General features: G+C 43.6%; 1 protein-coding gene and 1 pseudogene across 3 annotated transcripts in view; both read right to left on the bottom strand.

The window, feature by feature from the left end:
• Window positions 1-24506, bottom strand: part of GXYLT1 (glucoside xylosyltransferase 1) — a 31273-nt gene that overhangs the window by 3026 nt on the left and 3741 nt on the right. The window contains exons 2-7 of one of the 2 annotated variants that reach the window (XM_084749468.1): window positions 17942-18034; window positions 13143-13314; window positions 11313-11438; window positions 7635-7886; window positions 1183-1306; window positions 651-823 (exon numbers count right to left, since the gene is read on the bottom strand). In XM_084749468.1, coding sequence (XP_084605594.1) covers window positions 651-823; window positions 1183-1306; window positions 7635-7886; window positions 11313-11438; window positions 13143-13314; window positions 17942-18034 — 940 coding nt within the window. The remainder of the gene's footprint in view (window positions 1-650; window positions 824-1182; window positions 1307-7634; window positions 7887-11312; window positions 11439-13142; window positions 13315-17941; window positions 18035-24506) is intronic. The other variant, XM_084749469.1, reaches the window with a different exon arrangement.
• Window positions 1313-7619, bottom strand: LOC311579171 (large ribosomal subunit protein uL10-like; annotated as a pseudogene). The gene has a single exon. The product of its transcript is annotated as a large ribosomal subunit protein uL10-like (transcript).

Here is a 24506-nt window from a genome sequence, read left to right as displayed (position 1 = left end):
AGGAGAAAGCACCCCTCACTGACCGCTGCCTTCAGAGCTGCTCAAGCAAAGAGTAAAATAAACCTGGAATTTCGCTGAAGCAGGAAATAAAGAGATGGTCTGAAAAATGATGAGGACGTGTCAAAAATGTACAAGCAGCCCAAGAGGTACCCAATGGCCAAATCCGAAACACCATCAGCATCCACAAAACCTGAAGGAAATGTGGTCAGGGAGGGATAAGTACCCAAAGTCCACAGTGGCTGTACATACATCACTAAGTGGGTACAGAGCTGGGCCCCAGATGTGATCTGTGGACACAGCATCACAACTACGGAAGAGAACTACACAGCTGTCAGCTATCAGGAAGCACTGGTAAGAGTCACTAACCGACGTTAGGAACACTTGGCAAATACACAGGAGTTTACAATCTGCACACCAGTTAGTAAGGAAACGCCCTCATCTACTAGAACACTGCAGATTTTAGGGTCAAGAGGATAATATTTACAATTCGTGTTCGGAAATGCAAGAGTAGAACCCATGACAAACCACAGAGCCAGATCTTGGGAGCTGTGACTTTACAATAAAGGATAAGGAAATTCTTTACACTATATTTGCAAAGTCTCCACGATAGCACAGATTTTAAGTAAAAACTTTGGGGGAGCAAACCTTACATTTCTTAGTGCTTCATAGACCGCTCTGAAGGCTGGCTGCTTGTCGTCATGGTAAACACCCCTGTTCCCATGAAGAATAAAGACCCCTTCCTCCTCAGCCTCTCGGCAGTTGCTTCCATATATACAGTGATCTGGTCGGTAATTCCATTGACACGGAAAAACAAAAAGGCTTTCTAGAATGAAGAAAGTTCAACAACAGTAAAGTGATAAAGCACACAATGATTCTGGGGAATTAACATGCGTAAACATTTTAGCTTAAAAAATTGTGCTTGGTATTTACATTTCTCCCAATCAAATCAATATTCAAGTCTTATTCTGCCTCAGATGAAAATATTGACAACCATTAATATAAGCAAAAATGAAACAAATTTGTTTCTTATGGTTTCAAGGATTGAACTGAGAGCACTGAATGTGCTAAGCAAGCACTCTGCCAGTGAGCTATCTGTAGTTAGTACATTGCTTTTTAGTTCTGATTTTAAATCTGTGATTGTTTTTACAAATGCAAAGAATTAAAAGGAATTTAGATGATTACCTGGATTATGAAAAAACATGATATTTAGCAGGTCTTGATCGCCCCATGTGATGTTTAGTTTGTATTTCTTCAGCAGTGGCATAAGTATGTCTCCCCACTGTAGTCGCGCAGTGGTCATGTCATTCTGTCGATAAAGCATTAAAAGGTCTTAGCACTCACATGTAAGTGGCAGCACGACAGCCCCCCATTCCTCCCTTAGCAAAGAGAGAGGCAAATTCCATTGTGACGAAACCATGTGTCACTTAGAACCCTGCACGTGAGAAGGGCTGGGGTGAGAAGGGAAGGCGGCACTGAAGGAAAGCACAGAGAGACAAGGAGGATGACAGCTCAACCACAGCTTCCTTGTAAGAGGAAGGACTATGAAAAGTAGTCTTTTGTTTGGTTTGGTTTTTTGAGACAAGGTTTTGCTATGTAGTCCAGGGGCACCTCTCTCATGATCTTCCTGCCCTGAAGTGCTAAGACTACAGGCCAGCATCACGCCCATCTCTGAAAAGTCACAGCTTAGTAAGGCAGGGATGCACACTATCTGGGCAAGCAGGACATCTGTGTAAACCTCCCCAGGAAAATGTACACAGCAACCCAACCTTTCAAGAAGGCATTTGCTAGGAGATCCTCAAATAGTGGAGGAACTACTGTACCACAGGTACACAAAATTTGTAATTTTGTATTTATTTCTTCTTTACTTCCTACCCTCTCCAAACTAAAAGCTCTCGCTTCCCTCTGCCTTATAAATGCTGGAGAAGCATACTGTTCTTTAGTGTTACAACTTTAATTGTATGTATCTTATTAATTTCCAATAATTTCTTTAAGTGTCTAATTATAAAGAACAGTGGTCCTGATAGGAAAAAAAAATAGACGTTCCAGACAATATTCTGAGCACTTCTTACCACAGTCCATCAGGTTCAACCCCAACTCTAACACAAACACATAGAGGGTAAATCTGAGTCCATTTTAAGTGCACAGTCTTCATCATAAAATGTGTGTGTGCATGTGCACGAATTGTATGTATTAATACATACAATTGAAGCAGATATTCACAAGAGGAAACAGAAATGACTACAAATTATATTAATAGATTTTCAAGGAGCTGGAAAGATGGCTCAGCAAGCAAGATCACTTGCTGTTCAAGGCTGAGAATCTTTTTTTTTTTCTTTTAACAAAAGAGAAGTAATCCTTTATTTCCATGTTTCCCACAGGGGCAGCAGCCACAAACGCTGATGGTCAGCTAAAAAGGCCTTGACCTTCTCAGCAAGAGGGAAGGTGTAGTCAGTCTCCATAGACAAAGCCAGGACCCTCTTGTACCCATTGATGACAGATAGGGCATGGCACTGAGGCAACAGTCGGGTAACCAATCTGCAGACAGACACTGGCAACATTTCCAACACCCTCTAGGAAGCCAGAGTGCAGAGTCTGCTCGGTGAAGTCAAGCACTTCAGGGTTACAAATGCTGTCGTTGTCAAGCACCTTGCTGGATGATCAGCCCAAAGGAGAAGGGCGAGATGCTCAGCATGTTCAGCCCTATGGCCTCGCGGGCTCCTACGCTGTCTCCAGTTTTATCAGCTGCACATCATTCAGAATTTCAATGGTGCCTCTGGAGATTCTAGTGGTGATGCCCAAAGCCTGGAAGAAGGAAGTCTTCTTTTCAGGCCCCAGACCCGTGTTCTGAACTGGCACAATGACCTCACAGGGGGCGATAGCACAAGCAGGAGCAGCAGCAGGCACCTTATTGGCCAGCAGCATGTCCCTAATCTCGGTGAGGTCCTCCTTGGTGAACAAAAAGCACACACTCCCCCAGATGTGAGGCAGCAGCTTCTCCAGAGCGGGGTTGTTTTCCAGGTGGCCCCTGGTGGCCTTGCGCATCATGGTGTCCTTGCCATCAGCACCACGGCCTTCCCTCTCAGGGACATGTGCATCTGCTGTATCTGCTTGAAGCCCACACTGTCTGCTCCTACATTGAAGCATTTTGGGTAATCATCCAAAAGTCGGATGATCTTAAGGAAGCAACTGGCCTTCCAGGCCTCTCTGTCTTCCCTAGGCATGAGGGTGGTGAACCAGGAAATAGAGGGCTTGAGAGGGCTCAGCCATTAAAGGCAAGGCTCCCATCAAAAGAGAAGACCTGGGTAGAGAGTGGGTAGCATGCTTATCACACAAGAAAAGACAACGCCCTGTAGATCCCCAGGAAGCAGATAAAAGCCAGGCAGCTGTAGGAGCTACTCAGGGGACACAGGGGCCCCCAGACTGAGCTAGCCGAGCCATAACTGGTAAGCTCCCCAGTTCATCAAGAGACACTGCCTCAATGAAGAGAGACTAAGGGAGACACTCAACATCAACTTCAGGCCACTGCATGCATGTGTACACACACAAAAACAAAGATTCAACACTGCAAATCTGAGCAGGACACAAAATCCAAGTATATATTAATAGCTTAAACAGGGTATCCAATTTATCAAGCAGTAAGAGATACAACAAACAAACAAAAATGTACAGCTTTAATTCTTCATGTTACTTTATTGTAACAGATTGACTAGACACTCACAATGGCAAGAACAGGATGTCAGCCACACAAATACACAATTAGGCCTTTATTACAGGCAGGTTCTCTTCTGGTTTTCATGTGATAATAACCATGAGGCAATAACAGTCATGGATCTGAACGGAATAATCCGGAAAGTGACCGCAAGTCAAATGGCTAATGGTCTAAAATGTATAACCTGTACCCAGAGTTACTGAACAGGGGGAACTAAAGCAGTATTTGCTACAGAGACAGAAAAGCTATGAAGAAAATTATACCTAAGCAAATATATTTTAAAAATCAGTCCATTCTATACCACCACCTCAGCAAGCTCATGTACAACAACACTGAAGAATAATGGACCGTGTCCTCACACGGCGTAACGGAGCGTGTGAAGGTGAGGAGGGGGGCTGCAGTCAGTCCATCTGCTCAGTAATATGCCCAATTGTCTCACCTCTTCTGGAGGGAGGGCTCAGGAGGTCAGAGCACTGGCCACTTTTAAACAGGAGTGGAGCTGAATTGCCAGCAGCTCACAACTGCCTAAAGCTCTAGCCCAGGGGGGTCTGACAGCCTTCTGACCTATATACTCATGGCATACCTAGTCAGGAACAAGCACAAATAAAAATATAAACAAGTCTCTTTAAGAAGGAAACAATGGAAGTTTAGAAATTATTTAATCCCCCATATTACTTGGCTTAAGAGCAGAAAGAAAAGGGAAAGGGCGAGAGAGCAGTACTCAAGCAGCAGCCAGGGACCCTGCAGGAGGTGACAGATCAACTAGGCAGGACGGAATCTGCCAGTTCTAACACTCAAAGGCTGGACTAGTTCCACAGTTGTTTGCAATACTACACTCATAATTGTATGAGGTTCAAATGCAGTCAGTGAGAAGTCACAGAACCCTCAGCAGATAGTCTCACAGCACCATCTTCTGGCATGACATCACCAAGCACAGGCTAACAAGCAGCAGGGCAGTCCTGCTGATACTGCTTTCACAGAGAAAGCCTCATGGTCATGAAATGTAAACATGCAGAATGTAAGAGCAAATGAAACAGTATTGGTTGTTAAACAAGAGCAGATGCCAACTGTGGTGGCTGTTCCTGGTGTCAACTTGACTATCCCTGGAATTAACTAAAACCCAAGCAGCTGGGTATACCTGTGAGGAATTTTTCTTTCTTTCTTTTTCCTTTTTTTAAAATCAATCTATCTTTCTTTCTTCCTTTCCTTCTTTCTCTGCATTGGCATGAAGGTATCAGAATCCCTGGGACTGGAATTACAGTTGTGAGTTGCCATGTGGGTGCTGGGAATTGAACCCTTGTCCTTTTGAAGAACAGCCAGTGCTCTTAACCACTGAGCCATCTCTCCAGTGCTGAGGAATTTTTCCTAATTAAATCATTTGAAGTGGGAAGACACATGTTCAACCTGGTTCACACCTTCTAGCAGCCTATATAAAGGACATGGAAGACGAAGCTCTTCACCCTTTGCCTGCTTGACTGCTACCCCATTCCTCACTGGCTTAGAGGCTGCTCTTCAGTATTTCCATGCACAATGAAGACCAGCTGACACATCTGCCTTGGGGACTAAACACCTGCTGGGTTCTTGGACTTTCTGTTGGTAGACGGCCACTGTTGGACTAGCAGAGCCACATGCTATAAGTCACTCTAATAAATCGTATGTATGTATTGCATGTATGTATGTATATATGTATGGATGGATGTGTATATATGTGTGGATATGCATATATACATATATGTATACATAATATATAGTATAGTATATATACCCCACATATATATTATATATTTAATGAAAATATTTCATTCTATTGTTCCGTGCCTCTAGAGAACTCTGCAATATATCAGTAGAGCACCAGTAGCATTCACTCAGTTCTGGGAGACAAGTTAAAATTTTAAAATAATCAAGATCTTTGTAAAGACTCAGAAAATGGAAAGTTAAAATAAGAGTTTACCAGATGGAGAGAATATAAGGTGTGATATACACAACAGATTTCTAAGACGGAAAGGCTGGCATACAGCTGTGGCAACAGCAAGCAGTACACTGCCCACACTGGCACGGGCGAAGAAGTGCACAGCTTTAATGCCAGCAATCAGCAGGCAGAGGCAGACAGATCGCTGCCCGGTCTAACAGAAGTTCCAGAATAGCCAGGAGTACAGAGAGATTCTGCCTCAAAATAATAAACAGTAAAACGTTTAAATAATAAATATGCTGGGGTCTTAGTTAAATTCATTTATTATATTATTTATTAGTTAATTCCAGGCGTAGTCAAGTTGACACCAAGAACAGCCACTACAGTTGGCATCCGCTAGTGCTTAACAATGGACACTTCTGTTTTGTTTGCTCTTATATTTTCAGTATTTATATTTGTATAAACAAATAATAAAAAGAAAGAAAAACTACATGATGTGAAGATTTAAACAGATTTATAGAAGAGAAAAATAATAATGTAAATCCTATTCTTCAGAAGTCACAGAAAAGTATTTGAAAATATTATTAGAAAATATATTCCTTAGTTTAATTATTCCTAACTAGTCATAAAGAAATAATCATTGGAGGGAAAGCCTGAGCTTTCTCAAAAGTCCCTGTTTTTTACTTAACTTCACCTAATATTTAAAAACTTGACTCCTGTCACACTGTATACTGGACTTTCTAAGGTTTTCTTTTGCATTTTACATATTATATGATGTGTACTTACATGAGTAATTAATGTGTGCTGTGTTCATGCAGTTACGTGTGGAGGCCAAGGGAGGGCAGAGGATTCCATGGAACTGGAGTTAACACACAGCCTGCAAATGTGAGTGCTGGGAACCAAACCCAGGTCCTCTGCAGCCCTCACAGAAAGGCCCAAAGCACAGGCACACTCCATTACCAGATGAGGGATACCCTGAGAGTCAAAACTCACCGCACCCACCCAACTTCTAAGGAGCCAAAGTTAGAGCCAGACTGACAGGCTGCAAATCTATGCAGATAACCAAAACCCTGCCCTGAATGTTGCTTTGGATTCAAGTTCACGATGCTGTACACCTATAAAATGATGACAGCTTCCTGCACTGACAGTCCAGAAGATGGACTTGAATCGGCCACAACAGAATACTATGAACACACTTTTATCCAATTATCCTAAATAGAAACATTAAAAATAATTTAGTATCTCTCCTTCTGGCTCTCAAACATATACACTCGGGGTGGGTGAGATGACATCTCAACTATGGAGCTCTGGCTGGACAGAGATCCACCAGAATCTGCCTCCTGACTGCTAGGATTAAAGATGTGTGCCACATATACACATACTTATTTTTACTTTATGTGTTTTGCTTATAAGTAAGTATATTTACCATGTGAGTGCCTGGTGCCCTTAGAGAGTGGAGTTACACTCTGAGCTGCCTGCCACAGATGCTGGAGACTGAATCTGCACCCTCTGTCAGAGAGCAGTAGGTACGCTTAATGACTGAGCTATCTCTCAAGCCCCAAATCTATGGCTTTTTAAAAAGATCTGCTTCATTTGTATTTGTGTGTGTGTGTGTGTGTGTGTGTGTGCGCGCGCGCGCCTATAGAAACCAGAAAAGGACCTCAGATCCCCTGGAGCTGGTAACAAGCTCCAGTTAGTGAGCTAACACGGATGCTAAAAATTCATCACTGTCCAGTGTAAAAGTCCTTAACCACTGAGCATCTCTCCAGTCCCTAGTTTAATTTAGGTTTTAAGAAAATCAAATAAGCCAAGCACATACAGGCGCATGCCTGTAATCCCAGCACTTGGGAGGCAGAGGATCTCTATGAGTTCAAGGCTAACCTGGTCTACTAAATGAATCTAGGACAGGAAGGCTATACAGAGAAACCTTGTCTCAAAAAAACCAAAAAAGTAAAAAGAAAAGAAGAAAAGCAGGAGAAAGTGAACCTCAACCAGCTGCCTGCATCGTCAGTTTACCTTGAAGTACTTCTTTCTCATCCGGGTCATGTTCATCAGCATCACGCCAGAGTTCACCCCAGTCTTCCCATAGTACGGATGCCGAGCAAAGCGATTGTACCATCCTATTCGAGGCTCCTCGTGTTCTGGTGCCATGGCAGCAATTTGTGTGGAATTAAACTTCTTTAGTAATGACCAAATATCATCAACAGGTCGTAAAAAAAGGATATCAGTGTCGACATACAACAGTGAATCAACTTCTTTCAGTATTAACTATGAGGAGAGATATTTGAAAATTACATATAAATATATGTATTTAATAAAAGCATAGTATCAGAAATTATACCTAAGTGATGAGCCAAACTACATTTAAGGTAATTTTTCTGAAATATATCATTTTTATATAGATACTTTGCTAATTTTCTTCATCAATTTTTAGAAAAGTGAGAAAAATAAACCCTAATAAAAACCTCAAGACATACAGTGAGGAGAATTAAAAAAAAAAAAAAAATCAAAGGTCAGGATTGCTTTCTTGCAAGAAAACAGACTAACTTATGGTGGATTCACAGGTTGAGCCTTAACACTGAGGTTAAGTACAGACATAAATAACAAACGAGAACTGGAGAGATGGCTCAGAGGTTAAGAGCACTGACTGCTCTTCCAGAGGTCCTGAGTTCAATTCCCAGCAACCACATGGTAGCTCACAACCACCTATAATGTGATCTGGTTCCCTCTTCTGGCATGCCAGTGTATATGCAGGCAGAGTACTGTATACATAATAATAAATAATAAATCTTAAAAGAAAAAAAAAACATAAACGAAGGTCACCCAAGCCCACTCCCTCTGCTAAACACGGGCACTGCGTCACTTCACTGCCCACGTTATAGTGAAGGGCAAACAAGAGGCCGGGCGCCCCACAGTCTACGGTCCTATTTCTAAGCACACTATCAACAAATCAGAACCACCTTGTTAGGAAAAACAAGGTCAGAAGCAACACTTTTATTTTAAAACTAAGATTGACTCTGTTGTACTTTAATTTAAATCTCGAGTGCCTTCCACAGAGATTTTTTTCCCAAAAATAGTTTGCATTTTTCCTTACAAACTTTTAAAATATGACCCTCGCAAATTTAAATATGTTGCCTATCCTGGGATATTCGGAAAACTCAATGATTAGGTTAACCTAACAGGAGTGTGCAACCTTTTGACATTTGCAACATGACATCATCCACCAATCGCACACTGGAGGACCATGCAATCAAGTTACTAAAAGTAATACTCTCATAATGTTGTACACAAGTTTACAACTTTCCAATGCTGTATCCATAGCTATCCTCTGGGGGGGGGGGGGGCAGGGCAGACTGGAGGAGCCTGAAACATTCTAGTTAAGACCCAATGAGAACAACACTTGATTCTCCTTTTGCTACCAAGCAAATGAGTTACCTTGCCAGCAGCAAAGTTGACCCGCTGCCTCCCTGAGCAATTCCGATGAAACCCCTCCTCCTCTCTCAGTGTGCTGGAGGCTAATGTAATAGCACACAAGACAATGCTGAGGGAGACAGCTGGCCCTGGATGGGGAAGCCCCTGCCTCAGAGAGCACAGTTACAAAGCTAGGCCGTGCCTCCCACCAGTGGAAAGGGAGTGAAAGTTGTTTTTAGAGGTATTACTGGTTTTTGTTTTGTTTTCTTTTTTAAGGAAAGAGTGTTTCTATAGAGTCCTAGTGCCCACATTAAGCAACTCACAACTACCAGCTCCAGCTCCAGGGACCCAGTGTCCTCTCTGGTCTCCAAAGGCCCCACATGTACATGTATTCATATACATATACACATGTAAATAAAAAACAATAATCACAACTTAAATTTAAATCTAATTGATATGCTTGAGTGTGGCAAACTATATTCTAATTTACTCAGGTGCTCTGACCCACTTAACAAGCAGCAACTAAAGATCCTTCCCTATAGTTCACATATTTTCAGGAACATATGCCTTGGTTTTGTTTGGGTTTTATTTGTTTGTTTTTTAAACAAGGCAAGGTATCTCCATTATGTAGCTCTGGCTGCTCTGTATCTCTCTATGTAGACCAGGCTGACCTTGAACTCGCAGGGATCCCACCTGCCTCTGTGCTGGGACAGAGGTGTCTACGAGCACAGCTGGCAGAATATAAGCCTTCAGCATTTGCCTTCAGCATTTGCACTGTTGTAAGCATTTTATTCATTTTTAAATTGAATATACCACAAGAATTTTAAACATCAAGAGTTGGAAAAACTACTCTGGATTTTAAAATTTAAAATTACTTACATCTCATCTTTAGGATGGAGTTTATTACCCCAAATCATCACCAAAGAGCCCTAGTAAGCAGATGGCTCTGCGCTCTCTCGCCTTACAGCTGTATCAATTCAAGTATCACTTAGAGAAGACACTTGGCCTGAATGTCGTCAGCGATGTGCAGCTGGGGCCTGTAGGTCACACTCCCTACCGGGCACTATTCCTTCCCACAGTTAAAGCCGTTCACAGCAACTGCGTGAGTTACCACCAAAGCCTGTTCCCCGGTATTGAGGGTCAGCGCCACCACTGAGCCAGTCTGCAGCACCACACTTCTCACTTTTTCGTGTCTTTATTAGACCTCTGACGTGTTCTGTGCAAACTTTTCCCTCATGTTTGACATGTGTCTGTTCACTTAACGCGGTCTGTAACTACTCAGAGACTCTTCTTGGTGGTTTAAATAGGAAAGGCCCCATGGGCTCATCGACCTGAACGCTTGGTCACCGGAGAGTGGCACTGTTGGGGGTATGGCCTGGTTAGAGGAAGGCTTGCTCTGGGGTGGGCTCTGGGGTTTCAAGCACTCAAGCCAGGCCCTGTATGGGGCTGGTCTGGTGATGCGTTCTCATTCTAATTACAAGCTCCTAAGATACAGCTGCTGCCCAGACAAGCACATTACACATGTCTTTGCTGTATAAACCTTGCTCTACCTATGTAAAAAGTTGATTGGTTAATAAAAAAGGCCTACACCTGAGCAAGGCAGAGAGAAGGAGCCAAGCAAAAGCTCAAGGACTTCTGGGACAGAGAAGGATTTGGGTAGGAGAGGGGGACGGAAGGAGGAGGAACAGGACCTCCATGGGAGAGCAAAGGGCCACATGGGCCAGGAGGAGGAGCTCTGGAGTTCCTCATGGAGAGAAGCGGCCCGGTGCACAGCATAAGCAAGGATTTCAGGGTTATGGATGGAGGTCGCTCAGATAGAAATAATTACAGCAGATGGCATGGGCTGGGGCTGGGAGATAATGGGAGGTAGTTAAAGGGGTTGGTATCTGCCCAGCCCCAGGTAACACAAGGCTATGCTAAAGTACAACAGCTGTCTGTGTCTTTTATTGATTATGATAGCAGGTTACATAATACCACCATAATAATTATAGGCTATTATAATAAAAAAGCCCAGTCACGTTTTCTTCCTACTGTCTATGAATCCAAATGTAGCACTCTCAGCTCCTTCTCCAGTACCGTGTCTGCCTGCGTGCCGCCTCAGTTCCCACCATCACAACAGTGCACTCGCCCTCTGACCTGTAAGGCAGCCTCGATTAAATGCTTACACCATAAGAGCTGCTAGGCTTATGGTGTCTCCTCACAGCAACAGAAACCCTAACTGAGACGTCTTCTGTATAAACATTTAAAAAGAAAAGCAAAAGAAACCCTGGAGGGACAACTCACTGGCAAGAAGAGCCTCTGGGAAGCACAGGGCTTGAAGAGCTTCTTCCACTCCACGGCACCGTCGCTCGGGAAGGTGATCGGGTACAAGGTGAAGTTAAATCTTTGTAGAAACAGCCAGCTGTCGAGCTAAGAACACAAAAAGAATCAACGTTAAAAGCATAAACCAATTTAGGTGTGCTTTACTTTCAACCTTCTCTGTAACATCAGAAACCTAGAGTTACAAAGCAAAAATGCAAAACCACACATTATGTTATACATTTAAAAGCTTCTTTTCCATTTCTGCCTTCATTTTCATTTCAAATCTCACTAATGACATGCTACAAACACTTCACCATCAAGACCTAAGGCACAGAGGAGTTTTTAAAGTCAATGTTCAGGCCACTGGGATGATCAGTCCAGAAAACTAGGAATGAAAACCTGAGTTCAGATGCCCGGCACGGTGCTGCGTAGGAGACAGGGAGACAGCCATGCTTGCCCAGTACCAGCCTGTCCACCACCGGTGAACACAGGGAGACAGCCATGCTTGCCCAGAACCAGCCTGTCCACCACCGGTGAACACAGGGAGACAGCCATGCTTGCCCAGAACCAGCCTGTCCACCACCGGTGAACGCCAGGCTAACCAAGAGACCCCATCCAAAAAGTGACGGAGCACACAAAGGTGCTTCTTGCTAAGCCCAATAGCCCAAACTTGATCTCCCTTAATTTCATCCATGTGAAATTTCTCAATTCTAAACAAATTAAAATCAGAAAAGTTAAGCACTCAATTTATTACCATAGTATATATGATTTTAAAAATGTTTGTATTAAGTGTCACAGTAACATAACACCGGTTTAGTCCCCTCTGGTATTCCTATTAAACCATTCCGATAAATACATATCCAGTGTCAATTTTAAAAAACCATTGAGAACCCCAAAATACATTTTTTTTTAAATCTACAATGAGTACTACTCTTTAACGTCCTAAACTTACTTCAAAACACTGCCTTGGTCCAGGCTGCTAAAATAATCTATCACTGCTGCCTCACCAGCACAGCTTCCCAGTGGGCTTATGCCGTTGTAGCCCTGTAAAGTAAGGAACGGCCCATCTGCAGAGCAAGCCTCAAACCCCAGGCTCCTGTGAGCTGGAGGGATGACCGCATGCCAACAGTCCCCGGCTTTATTTAGAACGTGTGGTTCAATCACCCAGCGAGCACAGAGAGATGGCCAGAGGGAGATGGGTACGGTTACATCAGCCTGATTAAGGGTCTCTTTGAGTTACAGCTGTGTTCAAACACTTGAAAGTATAAGCACCTTCCAACATAGTTTAAGAATGCTTTTGTTGCAACACCCGCTTTGGAGTCCCTGTTAATTATTTCAAAAGAATGGCAATCTCAGTTTCCCTTTCAACTTACAAGTCACCTAAAGATCTTTTCAATACTAACTTCAAAATGAAAGAGCACTTTTCCTCCTTCTCTCTCCTCATATTAGACACGGTTGTAACAGCTGGAACTTGAATGGCCATTTAAACCATGAGGTAGAGTCCTATGTTGAAAATGGCCTGGCCACAACCAGAAAACAACAACAACAACAACACCAGAGCCCCTCCTCACAAATGACGAACCACAGCAGCACACACCGCCTACTCCCATCCATGCCCCTCAGTCCAAACATCCTGGAACAGGTAAGGAAATGAAATCTTCATGCTTGGCAGGACTTAAGGTTGCCTATTCTTGTTCAAAAACCAGTCTTTCTTTTCACTGCATCTGGACTCCCAGAAAGCACTGATGCTAAGGGGGGAGGCTGTAGCAGAGCAGACTAACAGATGGTCATCACTGAGCCTCAGGTACTTACTCTGTCCTTAAAGCTATCATGTAGTTGGTCTTCAGCAAAAATATGGACGTGCAGCGGCTTGACGCTGAAAATCAGGGCTGACTTCAACATAGTCACAGTTTCTTCTAGTCTTTCACCACAGGCGACAACAGCAAGGTGCATCTCCTCAATGGGCCGTGTTTTCAGACCGTATCTAACAGCAAAGAGAAGCACACTTCTGCAATTCAGCACGTACTTACTACTAAATGTTATTTTTACTATGTTTAAAAACAGAAGTTTACAACTTAAAATGAAAAAAAAACCCAAAACAAAAAAACCCACTTCATTCAGTCATGTATTCTTCTCAACCAGTTCTCCACACCTACACACCCAACACCCACACACCCACACGCCCACACACCCAGCACGCGTCATGAGCTCACTCCCCGAGAACACATGGCTACCTCCACCCTTCTCACACTGGCTGCCAGAGCAGGGAGACTGTGTGATCTCACAGCCTTGCATTCAAATATTAAAGACTCTACTTCTTCTACCTCCACTTAAAACCCTCCCACAGGCCTTCGTCAACACAAAATCAGATCTCTGAAGCAGGTCAGCTACAGTTCCATGCACATGGATTTCAGTACTGCGTCCCAGCTGAAGCCATACTGATTACAAGAAATTTGTTCATGGAACTTTTCTTCAGTGGCACACATTCAGTTCTACTCACCAAGTATTCACCAAAAAGTGTCAACATTTTTTAAAGGATCTTAAATATCAACGTGTCTTTTGGGAAGGAAAGGCCTCCTCACCCTACCCATCGCCCCCGCCCCCCAGCAGGAACCCGCTCTCCTGCCTCTGGGGTGGGCTCCCCACACTGCTCCGCTGCTGCCTTCTCCCAGCCGCCCCTTCCACCTCAGCCCTTCATTTCCCAGAGCGGAGCTGTACGCTACCACTTACGCCATGACAAAGAAGCATGAACGTAGCTCTTCTCAGAACAGTAGAAGACAGAGAGAGAAGACAACGGAGGTGCCGTCCTACAGAAGGCTATGTCATCTTCCCGTATCTGTGTTCAGATCCTGCTTCTCACAGTGGTTGAAAAGTCTCCATTAAAGCATCAGCGTGAGGATGGACAGACGGTTTGGTGGTTGACAGCACCTGTTGCTCTCACACAGGGCTAGGCAGCTCTTCCTTCAGTGACTTCTCAAGTACTTACAAGTAGAGGCTTATGTCACCACAGTAAGATTGTATCTTTATTTTAGTATTTTTTTAAAGATTTATTTATTTATTATGTATTCAAATCTCATTATAGGTGGTTGTGAGCCAACATGTGGTTGTGCTGGGAATTGAACTCATGACCTTTTGAAGAGCAGACAGTGCTCTTAACCTCTGAGCCATCTCTCCAGCCCTATTTTAGTATTTTTAACAGGCCATCCAAGGTTTCTGGTTTTCTCCAGAGTCTCCACTGTCACTGTCCACAAGGTGGCTCACAACCATCTGTAATTCCAATGTCAGGTATCTGACACCCTGTTCTGACTTCTCCAGGCACCAGACCGTGTGTGTGGTACACAGACATATATGCAGGCAAAACACTCAAACACATAAAATAAGTCTAAAAAAATTAAAATATCACAACTAGGCATAATGGTGTAAGCCTATAGTTTCAGCACTAGGAAGGCAGAGGCAAGAGGACCCAGTTTGGGCTCCGTAACAAGACTGTCACTGGAAAAACAAAATCATAATTTGATAATGTCCAATAGGTTCAGGTGCTTAATTGGTCCACAAGTAGAGTACACCCCAAAGTCAGAAGTCTAGAGCAGATTAACTGACCTGCAATAGACACATGCTGCTCTGCACAGAACTCTCTACAGAACATGTTAAGAAACACTATACCTTAGAAGAAAAGAAGAAAAACATTCAAGGATGGAAAAAAGTCTGCCTGAAAGTATACTCAAGGGCCAGGCATGGACACATCACAAGGCCTTGGGAGGTGGAGGCGGATGGGTCACTCTTAGCTAGTTTAAGATCTGTGCTCTATGCTCCATGAGGTTCTGTCTCAAGACAACAACAAAGCAAAAGTAGAAACAACCCATCCAATGCCCCGCACATTAGTAAGGACGGCTGAGCTGTGGGTCATTTGTTGCAGTGTCATGCTCTCCCACAGCATCGCGCAGACTCCAGCACCCGAGCTGACAATTGAAGAAGTCTCTACCCACCACCTGCTCCTTCAGCACCAAGGACAGAAAGAACACTAACTGCAGAAGAACTAGAAGAAATCTGCCGAAAGTTCCATGTTACAGGAATGGATGGCTAACGTTTTCTAAGCATTCATACGGAAACAGTGTTCTGGCAACTCTGGCCCAAATGAATGGAAGGATCTGATCACAATCTGTTAAAATGTGCTTTATCTTAATTCAAATCCCTGCAGAGATTAATGTTACCCAAGAAGAATTTTAAAACCAAATCTATTTTTCCATTATGGTAAAAAGAAATCTCTAGAACAACAGCGGGCTCTCATACTTCAGCAAAGAGTAACTTAAGGGAGAAGCACAGCCCTGGCTGCCTGTGACCACAGGAACACCTCATAGCGTGGCCTGAAGTGGGAGTCAGGATGCCTCAGACCACTCACAAAGACAGGCCGCAGCACGGTCACCCAGCAAGGAGCTCTGGACCATGATGGTGTTAAACGCTGCTGCAGACAACAAGGATCCAGCTCCCTCCGACAGGCCCCCTACCCAGCTTTATTTATCAAAATTCCTTCCCTAGGATCCCAAGTCATCCGAGGATGCTCTCCAACTTGATAGCTGAAATTACTGTGTCCTAAGCTCTGACTGAAAGGTGGTCTGAAATGTAATGGTTCATTTTGTTTGTCAACTTGACATAGCAAAGAACAGGGAAGGAAGGAAGGAAGGAAGGAAGGAAGGAAGGAAGGAAGGAAGGAAGGAAGGAAGTCTCAACGAGGAAAAACTGTCCAGGTTAGGCTGGCCTGTGGGCAAACCCTGTGAAACAGTTTCTTGGCTGGGATTACTAACCTGGGCAGACCCACCCTAAACATGGGCAGCTGCAGTTCAAACTGAGTCCTGGACTCAGTAAGAAAGCAAGTACAAGCCAGACACTAGTTAGGGACAAATTAATCCATCGCCCTCTGTTCCTGACTGTGGGTGTGACAGACCTCTTCACCCTGACTTCCCACAACAATGGATTACAACCTGACTTGAAAGCCAAATAAACCCTTTCTCCTTTACATTGTTTACGTAGGTGTATTTGATCACCACAACAGGAAACACAACTATAACAGAAGAGGAACCTCTCCACTGTGTGAGGAAACACCCTCACTTAGGCAACTTTCATGACTGTAGAGCTTCCTTCCCTAACTCTATGGAGCACCCCTTACAGAACCCAGGCCTGCCCGCCTTGGGAAGGTGTCACTCACAGTGGGCTGGACCCTCCCATGTCAGTCACTAAGACAGTCTCTGACAAACATGGCCATGTGCCATTCTGATTCAAGAGTTCTACCCTCAGATGACTCTAAGCCATGTCAAGTTGATAATCAAATTTATGCAGGCCAGATGATAAAGGCTGCTTCCACTGGACATTACAAGTAACCCTGAGCAGTGTACAGAGCTGTGTCTTTGCTTCCTTGAGCGGTGTCTGCAGGGCACACATGCATTCTCTCTCACTCCAATGACCTCTAGTACCTGAGGAACCTGGGGCTCACAGGGAAAAGGAAGAACTGGCAACTTGCTCTGGGTTCATTCTCCAATATCACCAACCAAAAACCCAAACAGTAAGACACTAATGTGGAAGCAGGCAGCAGAAGCCCCAGGACTACTCAACTGTACACAGGCAGCCTGCTCCAAACAAGGTGGAAGGTGAGGAGCAACACGGAGAGTACTCAGCCCTCTACACTCAAGATCCAGCAGAGGTACCCGCATGCACAATCACGGAGCACGCACACGCATACAAACTAACACAGGGTGAGAGAGAAGGGGGTGGCATCTGTAGAGGGGCATCTGCTTCCACAGGGTAAGGGTCCCCCCTCTCACTGTGGGTATTTAAAAATACTGCGAGTTAAATATTCAGCATTAAATCCCCTAGCTTTAAATTAGATAACTGACAAATGCATGTGTACGTGAACACACATGCACACATGTACGCATATTATCTGTAAATGTCTAGTGGAAGAAGCCTTTATCATCTGGTCTGCATAAATTTGATTGACAGCTTGACATAGCTTAGAGTCATCTGAGGGTAGAGCTCCTAGATCAGAATGGCACGCGGCCATGTTTGTCAGAGACTGTCTTAGTGACTGACGTGGGAGGGTCCAGCCCACTGCGAGTGACACCATCTTGAGGCGGGCAGGCCTGGGCTCTATGAGGGGTGCTGAACAAACAAGCAAGGAAAACAGCAAACAGCATTCCTCCATGGTTCCTGCTGCCTTGAGTTCCTTCCCCGACTTCCCTCAGGAGTGGTCTGTGACCTGTAAGTATAAACCAAATAAGCCTGTTCCTCCCTCCCAAGTTGCAATTAGTAGAAATATTTTATCAAAATAGAACACACCTACGTATCAATTTATCATAAAGATCAATCACAAATTCCTCTAAAATTTACAATTTATCTTAATAACATTTAGAAAAATTTAGAGCATTTACACATAATATGCATTAAAATTAGTAGTAACTAAAAGATGAGATAAAGAAATTTTTAAAACCTAGAAAAATCAATTATTTAGTTATATGATATTGAATTATAGGAAAAGAAAGACATTTCAGTACAAGTTTTGATCATCTACCGGCTAGTCTTACCTACTCTGATCTACCAATTAAATATTAAGGGCCTACCTAAAAGCCGCTTCCCAAAAGCAGTTCACTCCACAAACATCAGAGGGCAGCATCCAATAGGGATTCCAGTAACACAGAGAGAACTCTTTACACCTGACAGTGAGAAGAAATAACAGTCCTCTGTGAGTATTTAGATCGGGAACTACCAAAGAATTTACTGAATAATGCAATAACTTTACATTCAGTTTTACAGCAACAAAATTGAAAATCCAATTGCTATGGAAAATGGAAGCATCTTTAGAAAACTGATGTCTTCTTTACTTAGGGCACATTATTTTAAATAAAACCTTAAGACTATTAGGGGTGGGAGTATCTTACAATTGGAAGTGTTTTCTAGTCAGGAACTCTCTGGAAACATTAAAATCTCCTCCCCTCTAATGACACATGTATCTTCTTCTTTATAGACTATGCACACTATCCCAGGAAATTCATTTCACCCACGTGTTTATCACAAAAGTCAAGTGTCACAAATACAGGTGTGATGGGAGGAAAAGAGCATTAAATACATGCAAATTAATCATCACCTCAAGCTACTCATATGGTCTTCAAAGTGGCGAGCAAGACACTGCACTGACCACCGTGGCTGCTCATGCCTACACCCTCTGCTTCGCCGTTACTACAGAAGCTGAAAGACGCCTGTGGCCTTCCTTCTTAAGGCAGAAAAGGGGCTTGTGTTGCAAAAATGATTTTCACTTGTTACATCCTCCCAAAGCAGCCACCTGACACTGACGACCCTTGTGAACAAAGTCAGGGCAAGTCACTAACCTACGACGGGTCTCCTCAGTCACCTCAGCACCAGGGAGCTTTGTTTTCTCTGTGGATTAAATTAAAAGTTGCTATTCTAATATCAAAAGGCCTATGAAATTTCAGACTCAAAAAACTCTTTGGTCTGACTTCCCACAAAGCTCTGCAATCTATGATCTAAGGCGGCGGCAGTCCTCAGCCCGAGGGCATAATACCATCTCTTGGAGAGAAACACCCAAGACTAATGATTAAATATGACTCTGGGACCAGGGTCTGACTGGTGACCTTTTAAATACTGCCTACAAAATTCTGTACGTTATTGCATAGACAACTAAAGCACTGGAATTTTAAAATCACTAGGAAAAGTTATAGTTACGCTTGGTTTCCCTTTGAGAAATAAATCAAAGCCCACAAAGGGCAGAGTGGTGGCACACACCTTTAATCCCAGAACCCTGGAGGCAGAAGCAGCAGCTCACTGTGAGTTCGAGGCCAGCCTGGTCTACAAAAAGAGTTCCAGGATAGACAAAGCTATGACACAGAGAAACCCTTTCTTGAAAAACCAAAAAACCAAAAAAAAAAAAAAAAAAAAAAAAAAAAGTGTAGTCAGGAATGTAAACGTGCATTTCGTATAGGCAGCCAAATTCAGGGCACCCTAGCAAATAGCATGTATTCTTCTTTCAAATCCAAGTGCCTGCAGATCATGAAAGCCTTACAAGGGACTTCAGATAGAGCCACTATTAGTGTTATTCTAACGCACTTTACTTACAATCAACACCTAGCATGTGCCTTTGTTATGGGGGGGGGGGGCATGACAGGGCCTAACCTGGTTATTCCGTTTCTCCTGTCAAAGTGCACAAGAGGATAACACTGGAATGAAAACAGAAATCTCAATGTTTCAACAAAAATTACTTTGTTAAGTTGGTTATATAGCAATGCCATTTTCTGCTGGAGTTTTAAGTCTATTTTACACAACAAATCATTTGTGCATTGTTTTCTAAACCTGCCTGGCCCCAAGGTCATTTATGATGCAGATACAGGGTCCTATCCTCTGCCTCCTTAATCCAGCCAGGGCAACTGAAGACCCAAGCCTCCAGGTCAAACCTGAGCGAAAAACAACGTATCCAGCAAGAGCCATGGGACTCAGGTGCAGGGCACAAGCCTGTAATCTTCAGCACTCCAACGCCTGAGACAAGGACTCTCCAGTTATGGGACACAAAAGAAGTTTTCATCAAAAGTGCTTTCCTCCCGTGCCTAAGGCATAAGGAGTTACCTGCACCTATTCATCCCTCCAAAGTCTAATGAATTTAAAGTCTCCGGACTTTGCTGGTGTCAAACTACAGGATCAAAATTCAGTAAATAAAGGATAGTCATAAATTCTATAGCACTTCCATCAAGAAGTCGGTAGATTTTAGATTTTAAATTTCCTCATCAAAAACCTAGGTGCAAAATCTAGGTATACCACTCTTACTTTTAAAAGTGGCATGGCAACATGTAAGTTGTTTCTTGGACCTTTAAACCCAAGGATACACACTGTAAGACACCCAAGGTCTCTGGAGAAGTAACATGAGAGGGTACAAGGCAGCAATCTGGTCAGAAGCCAGCACTACATGGCAGTTCTGTGAAAAGCTGACCTGCTGCAGCATTCTCACCCACCAACCTACTGGGTAGCTTCCGGTCAGCTTCTGGGCCACCTTCCTCCTGTCAACACCAAGGTCCCCTCCCTTTCTCTCCATTCACTCAATACATTACCAATTGAATGATCAGATACACTCTAGACACACTAGGAAAACTACAGCGAGTAAAAGGCACAAATCACACTTGTCCGATGGGGAATGAGAAAACATCGCCTTGGATACTGCGATGTGGGGTACCTACCCAATACTCAGGTTCCACAGTTCACCAATACCACTAACTTGCACCCCTTTAGGCTCCTCTAAGCTAAAATAGGAAATCCTGGCTGGACCTCATCATCCTCTGAAACTGACACCTTAACCTCCAGGTCCTCCCCAATGAACTAACTGGAACTGGCAGTTTGTCAGCCCACACCACCACAAGCACTCCACTGGACCTAAGTCACACTCTTCTCAGGGGCCCTTAAAGAGCACTTGTGTCAGCTAGGCCTTCGTCCTTCCTCCTTACATCTAGTAACCTGTCATCCCACACCCTGAGCTGCGTGAATTCTCTGATCCTATTATTTCCATTGACTTTCCCTCTAAAGGGAACCTGAATTACATTATTCACCAACTGTGGCCAAAGTAACAAATCTAGAGCGTCTCGGTCAACTTCTGCATCAGACTGGGCATGTTCCATGTAAGGAGAGTGTCTTCAGCCTGGGTTCAGAGTAAGATGTTCAATGCAGAACCGTAGCCACAGCCTTGTAAGACTTCAGGAAGTGTTATTGTTCATTGTTAGTTTATAAACTGCTGAAAAGCTTGGGGTTGTTACAAAGCAAGGAAGAGTAATATAAACCATAATTCCCGTTTATGGTCAAAATGCAGTGACTAGCAGGATGGTTCTGCAGGTCATGAGGCTCGCAGCTGTTCATGACTGCCTGAGTCCAATCTCTGGAACTCACACGGTAGAGGGAGAGACCTGGCTAATGCAAGCTGTCCTCAGACCGCCACACAGTCACCACAGTGCACACACACGCACATACAAAGGGAGGGCTTTTGTTTGTTTGTTTGTTTTCAAGCTAATGGTTTGGGCAACAAACAGCCCACAACTTCCAGTCTTAACACTCCTAAATACTCAAGAGCACTAAAATACCTATGTTTATAGGAAAGATGTGTATGGCCAGGTAGTGTTGAGAGACAGAGAGAGTGAAATAGTATCAAGTATAGTAATAAATGCTACAGATGAACCCTAAAAATACAAACTAAATGAAAGAGGCCAAACTCACAAATTCACATACGGTTCACTGTGGGAAGGGTTCAGGATAAGCAAATCCATGATGAGCACAGATGCAGACTCGTGGGAGTCAAGCAAGGGCTGCAGGAGTTGGAAGTGACACTCATGGGTAGGGTTCTCTGTGGGGTAGTCATTAAACCCAACTAAAAGCCAATGTGGACATATATGGATGGGAAGAGTCAAGTTTTAGGGTGTTTCTTGGTTGTTCCTCCATTTTGGAAAACACACAGTACTTGACAAGATTTAAAATTCATTATTGGGGGGCTGACGAGACAGTTCGTTCAGTAAAAGTGTTTGAGAAACAAGCATGTGTACCAGGTTGAGATCTCCAGTACCATGTAAAAAGCCAGGTGTGGCAGCACACCTGTGACCCCAGAACTACAGGTGGAGACAGTGAAATCTCTGGGGCCTGCTGTGCAGCCAGTCTAGCTCCATGACCAGTGGAAGACACGTCTCAGAACAAAAAGGTGATTGATAGAAGACATCAAGAGACAGACAGACACACACACACACACACACACACACACACACACACACACACTCCACACAGAAAATGTACTGGATGTGTGAAAACATCTTTAGGAAGAATATGCCCACTACTACCACCATGAAAAAGAAAATGAGGGGGCTATGGAGATGCCTTAGCCGTTAAAAGCACTGGTTGCTCTTGCAGAGGACTAGAGTTTGGTTCCCAGCACCCACATCAGACAGCTCAAACTGTCTATAACTCCAGCTCCAAGGGATCTGACATCCTCTTCTGGCCTAAACACACACACACACACACACACACACACACACACACACACACACACACACAAATAAATCAATCTAGAAAAAAGAGGAAACACTAGAAATGTGCTTGCAAGAAGAATAATTACTTTAGTGTATTCACTTAAAATATTTACTCTCCCACTCCTAAAAAACTGATTTTTTTTTTTTTAAGGTAAGGCACCGTGTCAAACACTTACAATCCCAGCGCTCAAGAGGCTAAGGCATGAAAGTCTAAGTTTAAGGTAAGCCTAATCTATACAGCAAGACCCTGGGGTGGGGGTGGGGGACTAGAGGGGCAGAGACTGAGAAGAAAAACTGTTATTGCCCTGCATGGTGGCACGCACCTTTAACCCCAGCCCTCAGGAGGCAGAGGCAGGCTGATTGCTGGGTGTTCGAGGCCAACCTGGTCTACAAAGAGAGTTCTAGGACAGCCAGGATTACACAGAGAAATCCTGTCTCAAATAACCAAAACAAAAAATAAAGTGTTGTTACAGGCAAAAAGTAAGGGAAAGTAACCAACCTAAAGACAAACATCAGCTATATAACATTAGTCCTCAAACTAAGATTCAAAAACACTGGAAAAGTAAAGATCGTAGCCCAGCTTATAACTGCTCAAAGAGGTGTACTAGATGTTCAACACTCAGCGATAACTATTAAATAATCAGATTATGGTGAACGCGGTGAGGGAAGTGGCTGTGTTATCAGTTAATACCATGACGTCCCTAAGTATACTTCCTGTGGCTTGTTACCAAGTTTCCTAAGCCTTAACACAGAAGGTTCTAAGGCGGCAAGCTGATCAACAGGTAGTGCAAGTCACACAACTTTAGATATAGTATTAAAATGCTCAAAACTACACACACACACAAACTGCACCAAACATGTCTGAATGAGTTCTGGGAACTATACAATGTCAACTTTAGGGTAGTAATATGCTATATTGACCTATTTTCTGGATATAAGATATTCTATGTAAGATGTTACTATTCAGAAAACTGGATGAGAGACACATAGAGTATCCCTAAATGTCCTTAGTTCAGAACAAAAAATTTCTCGAGAGAAAACTAATTTTTTAAAAAGCACATCTTCAAAATTGTCAGTAATTACAAATGTTTCAAAAATTACATTCTGGGACTGGTGGCACACAGCTGTGATTCTAGTACTTGGGAGGCTGAGGTAGAAAGACTAAGCTGATGGGCTGCCTAAGCTACACTGAAACCCTGTCTCAAAAACATAAAAACAAGGGGCTGGAGAGATGGCCCAATGGTTAGCATCACCAGATGCTCGTCCACAGGAGCTGGTTCATCTGTAGCTCAAGATGCAGGGGATCTAACCACTTTTCTGGCCTGAGGGAACCACACATCCATATGGTGCACAACATACATGCAGACAAACCACTCATGCACATAAAATAAAAATAAACACATCTTCTTTAAAATCCCATTTCGGGGCTGGAGAGATGGCTCGGTGGTTAAGAGCACTGGCTGCCCTTCCAAAGGACCTGGGTTCAATTCCCACCACCCACATGGCAGCTCACAACTATTTGTAACTCCAATTACAGAGGATCTGACTCCCTCACACAGACATACATACAGGCAAACCACCAATGCACAGGAAATAAAAATAAGCCATTTAATCAGTTTTGCATTTAAATAAGCATAAAGCCAGCTGGGCAGTGGGCACACACCTTTAATCCCAGTACTCAGGAAGTACAGCAGGTGGATCTCTGAGGACAGGCTGGCCTACAGAGCGAGTTCCAGGACTGCCAGAGCTACACAGAGTCCCAGTCTCAAACAAACAAACAAAAATCATAGCACCAGGAGGCTGTGGTAGTGCATTCTTTAATCCTATCATGGAAAGCCAGGGTAGGTGATCTGTGAGTTCCAGGACAGCCAGGGTTAAAAATAAAACAAAAGACGAAACAAAAAGCCTGGTACCAGCTACTTGGAAGGAAGAAACAAGAGGATCTAAGTCCAGAAGTTGAAGGCTAGTGTGGGTTATGGTGAGATCATATCAAAAACAAAAACCAACAACAGAAGCAGTTAACAATCCTGTTCTACTCAGGGACACCCCTCAAGCTTGAAGCAGACTTAAATCCAAAACCAGACGTCTTCTATGGGGAAGGTGTAAAGAGCAGGTGAGGCCC

Source organism: Acomys minous, assembly GCF_964271855.1.
Source record: "Acomys minous genome assembly, chromosome: 12".
Classification (NCBI taxonomy): Eukaryota; Metazoa; Chordata; class Mammalia; order Rodentia; family Muridae; genus Acomys; species Acomys minous.
The sequence above is the reverse complement of the archived record's forward strand: the minus strand, read 5'-3'. Positions and strand labels throughout refer to the sequence as shown.